This window comes from Psammomys obesus, unplaced genomic scaffold (assembly GCF_907164565.1).
Source record: "Psammomys obesus unplaced genomic scaffold, mPsaObe1.curated_primary_1811, whole genome shotgun sequence".
In the NCBI taxonomy this organism is placed as follows: Eukaryota; Metazoa; Chordata; class Mammalia; order Rodentia; family Muridae; genus Psammomys; species Psammomys obesus.
Window position 1 is genome coordinate 10,039,157 of NW_026585689.1, and position 5,496 is coordinate 10,044,652.

General features: G+C 39.9%; 1 protein-coding gene across 3 annotated transcripts in view; it reads right to left on the minus strand.

Annotated features, from left to right (window-relative positions):
* Positions 1–79: 79 nt before the first annotated feature.
* Nxpe3 (neurexophilin and PC-esterase domain family member 3) overlaps positions 80–5,496 on the minus strand; it is a 53,345-nt gene continuing 47,928 nt past the window's right edge. For all 3 annotated transcript variants that reach the window (XM_055594031.1, XM_055594022.1, XM_055594013.1), the window contains one exon: positions 80–3,882. In XM_055594031.1, the coding sequence (XP_055450006.1) occupies positions 3,332–3,882 (551 nt within the window). In that variant the 3' untranslated portion in view covers positions 80–3,331. The remainder of the gene's footprint in view (positions 3,883–5,496) is intronic.

The window sequence follows — 5,496 nt, forward strand, 5'->3', positions numbered from 1 at the left end:
AGGAAGCCGGCGCCATCTTGTAATGGCGGGAGCGGCTCCCGACATCTATGTATATATATATATGTGTGTGTGTGTGTGTGTGTGTGTGTGTGTGTGTGTGTGTATTTACATACACATATGTATATAACTCATTAATGTCTCAGAAACCCAAGTAGAAATGTATGCCTCATATATACTTTACCTCTATAGGTTGAAGGAAATGTTATATAATGTTTAGTATGTCTGGTTTCTAAAGATTATTTTAGTCTTCTTTTTATTCTTCTTGTATATATTTGGTTTGAGGGTTTTGATTTTGGTTTGTTCGTTTGCTTGCTTGCTTGCTTTTGTTTTTGTTTTATTTTGTTTTGAGACAGTGTCTCACCATATAGCTCTAGTTTATGAAGAACTTTATAGACCAGGCTGGGCTTGAGTCCACAGAGATCTGCCTGTTTCTGCCTTCCAAGAGCTGGAATTAAAAGTGTGTGTGCATATGTGTGTGTGTGTCACTGTGAGTGAATGCTACATGGATTCAGGTACCCTGAATGCATGTGGAGCATCAGTCACTGGTGGTTTGTAAGCCCCTTGGCATGGGTGCTGGGACTCAGACTCAGCCCTCTGAACAGCAGCAAGCACTCTGAACCTGAGCACTCTCTCCAGCCCCGCATCTGTCTTTTGAGTGGGACCCATCACATAATCTCAGGTAAAGCCTTCCCACTTGTGATGTATTTGAAAGCGTTAGATTTTGGAAGATTCTGGATTTTCACTCAACCTTTATTGACTTCTCTTGGAAACATTTGGGTAACATTTTAATGTCTATAAAAATTTACACACCAGAGCATAAAAGGCAAAAGCGGGATGAAGGTGACTGAAAGGTTCAAGAAACTGCCATCAAAGTGTTAGGATCTTGTGCCACCAAACTTAAAAGCAAAAACTACACAAGGTCATAAGGAATCAGCCATGGTAATAAATTGCTGTAAACCAATAGCAGGCAGTCCTGAAAATTTCACTGGGAAAATAACATCTCAGCCTCCTCCCAAAATCATCCTTAAGGAAGTGTTCACAAGTTCTCAAACCATAACATCTCCTTATGGAAGTCAAGCAAGCTACACTAAGCAGGACGTGGACTCCATGTCCCTGACTCCAATTCAAACTTTAATTCTTCTGTGAAAAGTGAAGCTAATATCACCCAAATTATTGAATCATGACCAGAATTAAACACTTGATGAAGCCTTGAAATAATAGATAAGCAATATTTCTTCTCTAGATCAATCTTTTCTTTGTCACTGTTTCTCAAAGTGTGGGACCCTACAACTATTATAAGAATCCCTGGGCATTTATCACAAAGGTTTATTACATAATCCTTGGAGGTATGGTCCCTAATTCATTAAAGGACCATTTAAGATGAGTTGTTGTTGTTGTTGTTGTTGTTTTCTGATACAGAGTTTCTCTATGTATCCCTAGTTGTCCTAGAATTCACTCTGTAGACCAGGCTAGGCTCAAACTCAGAGACCCACTTGCCTCTGTTTCCCAAGTGTGTCGCCACTCCTGGCTTAAAACTAGCTATTTTAACCAGGCTGATGGCACAGTCTATAGGTCCAGTTACTGGGAAGGCTAATACACGAAGATGAAAAATTTAAGCCCATGTAGGCTACAAAGCAAGTTCAAGACCAGCCTGTGATTTTATGGAGAACTTCTCTTAAAATAAAAAATTTGAAAAAGAAGAAGGAGGATGAGAAAGAGGAGAAAGAAGAGGAGAAGGAGAAGAACTACTAGGAGTTTAGCTCAGTGGTAGATTGCTTATCTAGCATGTACAAGGTTCTAGCAGGTTCAAGCTTCAGTATGGCAAAAACTAAGAAATAATAATATATTTAACTTCACTGGTCCTGTTCAGACTCCAGAAACAATTATAAAACTTTTCCCCACAAATTATTTCACAAATGTAATGGTTCCCAAGAGCAGGAAAGGAATGACTTAAGTCCTCTGCATTAAAAGCCCAAATCTTCCAAATCCTGGAAGGTGAGTATTTTTCTTACTTTAAGAGTGGGCATTTTTCTGTCTCCCAAGCTATTCGAGTGTTCATATGTGTCTGTTCAAGGAAAGCAAAAGCAAACTGTAACCTCTCATAATGCAAAAGCTACTCATTAAATGATCCTAAATTTAATTTAAAATCATTTGATATTAATAAGACAAAGTCCAATAAAGTGGCCAATCCTGTTATTTTTGGGTGTCTGGAAATGGGTCAGGAATGTAACTCAGTTGGTAGACACAACTGCCTACTGTGCACAAGGCCATGGGTCCAAAGAGCCAGAAGGAATAGCAGATAGCTAAATGGTTGCTTCTTACTTCCAAGCATGAGGCACTGTGTATGATACTTTATGTCCAAGCCAAGAAAAGCTGTCATGGATTTTAATATCTAATTTTATTAACTTTTGATCTGGTTTAACGTCTAATTTCGGCATATACTTCATGACAGCCAAAAGAAAACAGAAGGTTTGGAATTGCTGAGGGGAGAAACTATTTTATGAGGGCCAGTGGTATTCTTTACATAAAAGTCAGTTCTTAAATCCTGCAAGCTTCAGAACATAAAAATAAACTTCTGTTTACATATTTGTTTCCAAAAGCCGTTACTCTAGAATAAGAATTCATCATGTAAAACTTCAGTGAACCAAGTAAGAAATAATTATCCAGTGCCAGTACCAATTCAAAGCAGAGATTTAATGCTCTTCCACTTTGCTCCTTTCCTCAATAAAAGAGGGAAATTGTTAATATCCTCATTATAAAATTCTGACCACACACATTGGCCTTTACAAGCAATTGAGAAAAAAATAGGTAAGTCAATAGAAACTCCTGAGATACGGCAGTCTTCAGCCACAGGAACCTCTGACAGAAATCCCTCTCTATTCCCAAGGAGAGAATTTTGTGCTGTTCACATAGATGGGTTCAATTTCCTTCACCAGACAGGCGGCAAACACAGCACTGCCAACCAAATCCCTTCTGTTTACATCCAAACACTTCTCATGGGTATCAGCACAGTCATCTCCCCAGGAGAAGCTAGTTCTCATCCACTCATTGGCATCTTTGGTTACAAGGGCAATACTGTGTGTAGATGCTGTAAATAAGAACTCTATGATGGCTAAGTCAAGATGGGAAAATCCTACAGGTAGATTCAAATGTGGTCAGCAATGCCTGAGTTCTTTACAAGTCCTTATGCAAAGTACAGCTGTTCTTTGAAATGGCAAACAAGTTAATAGCATCTGTTTCGAAGCGGAGTTTATTTGATCACAAATTTCCCATACTGCAGGGCAGCTGGAAAGGTCACTGAAGGTGATTCCTCTAGTGTACTTGAGGACAGTCAGGTCTCCAAGGGGCACACGTAAGACAAAAACATGTCCAGCTGGTTCTTCACAATCACTTCATCTGGATGCAGCTTGTGGGGTAGGTGATGAGCCAAGGTCATCTCCCAGGCATCAACAAGATAGACACCAACTCCTGAAAACATCCTCCGAAGGACAGTGTCCAGTTGAAAGTTGTACCAGTCGCTGTTGAAAAGGCTCACCTCAGGCCCCAGCTCTTGGGCATTGCCTGTCCGGATGACAACCACAGTCTTGGGGCTTCGATCCAGGAGTTGGACCACTGCTCGTCGGATGTTCCTGAGTCTCCGGATATACACCTCCAAGGGGAACGTGCTAAAGTGAGACCATACAGCTATGGCCACCACTGTGTTCTTCCCGCCCACGATCCCATTCAGTTCATTTGCCACGTAATGGAGCTCGTTGCTAAAGACGCTCGTGAAGCGGATGGGTGGACCGTGGCAGCGATATCTGAGCAAGATGTTGTGTTTCTGGTCCACTGCAAGGAAGGGGCCCACGTTCTTGGGACTACCCAAATTAAACTCCACTAAATCTGAAACGGGAAAAAAATCAAATTCACGAAAACATTCCATCTAAACACACATGTTCTAAATATCCAAGTGGCTTTGCAAAACAGCTTCAAAAATAGAAGTACAACAAACAGGCTCAATGTAAGTTTAAAAGAAATACCTATTCTCTGTGTCCCATTTTGAATCAATGGACCTTTACTGTAGTGCCCTACTTATTCAAATTACTCCAAAACATCACATAATAAGCAATATTATCAGTGAGAGTCTGTGCATGTCTAAGATTAAGCCAAGAACTCTATCTATGTGCATGGATCACAGAATATTTAAGAATGAAGTTGACATTCACACTTCATCCATCTAATAGATGAGGAGTCTATCTTTTAGGACACAGTCTGTAACTTCTGTTTTATGAGCACACCTCAGTAACCACACACATCTTTTTGAAAATTCTGTCATGTGCTACAACATGAATAAACCTGGAAGGACTCCACGCTAAGTGAAATAAGCCAGGCACAGAGAGAAAAATACATCGTGACCTCCTGTATATGTAGAAACTATAAGAGTTTAACTCAGAGAATAAACTCACTGGATGCTGGGAAGCAAAGGGGAGAAGTTAACCAAAGATACCTATTCTAATAAGGAAGGATCAGTTCATGAGATCTACTGCACAGCATCATGGCTATAGTCGACAATAAAATACTTCAGAATCACCCAAAGATATTTTAAATGTTCTCACTGCAAATAAACAAGTGTACAAACTTACAGCTATGTTAGTTAGCCTTATAAAAATCATTCTATCAAGATGTCACATTGTGTCCTATAAATACAGGCAGTCATTTATCAATTAAAAATAAATTTTTAAGCCAAGAATGATAGCATATGTTGGTAACACCAGTACTTGGGAGGTTAAGGCAGAGGGGTTACTGGGTTCAAAGCTTCCCGGGCTACAAAGAGAGATCTTGCCTCAAAGTAAGTAAACAAATAAATGATTTTTTTAAGTAAAATAACTATACTCCTAAATTAAAAAACACAAAAAAGCAAGTTCCTTGTTTTTCCAGGAAGCAAAAGAAAAAAAAATGGTTCTGTTTCTTTTGACTTTTAAGTTTATCCCATGGTTAGAAAACTGTACTAATGCCCTACAAGAAAACTTGGGGGTATGGCAACACACTCCTTAATCCTAGCACTAAGGAAGCCAAGGCAATGGATCCCTATGAGTGTAAGACCAGCCTGGTCTACATAGTGAGTTCCAGGCTAGTCAGATAGTGATACCATGTCTCAGATAAAAGAAAAGGAAAGGAAAGCAAAAGTGAGGTAGGGAGGAAGTGAGTGAGTCAGTACAAATTAGAGATCCCTTTGCTCCCTCCCCTCTAAGTTGCCTTTTAAGGCCCAGTTCCTTCAAAACCTACACATGGGGGAAGCAGAGGCAGGAGGATCCCCACAAAGTTGAAGCCAGGCTGATATACAACGCAAGCTGCAGGCTAGAAGGAGTACACACAAAGCCTCTCTCAAATTACATACATACATACATACATACATACATAGTAAATGTTGGTGACACAATTCTGTCATGTGCTACAACATGAATAAGCTTGGAAGGACTCCACGCTAAGTGAAATAAGCCAGGCACAGAGAGAAAA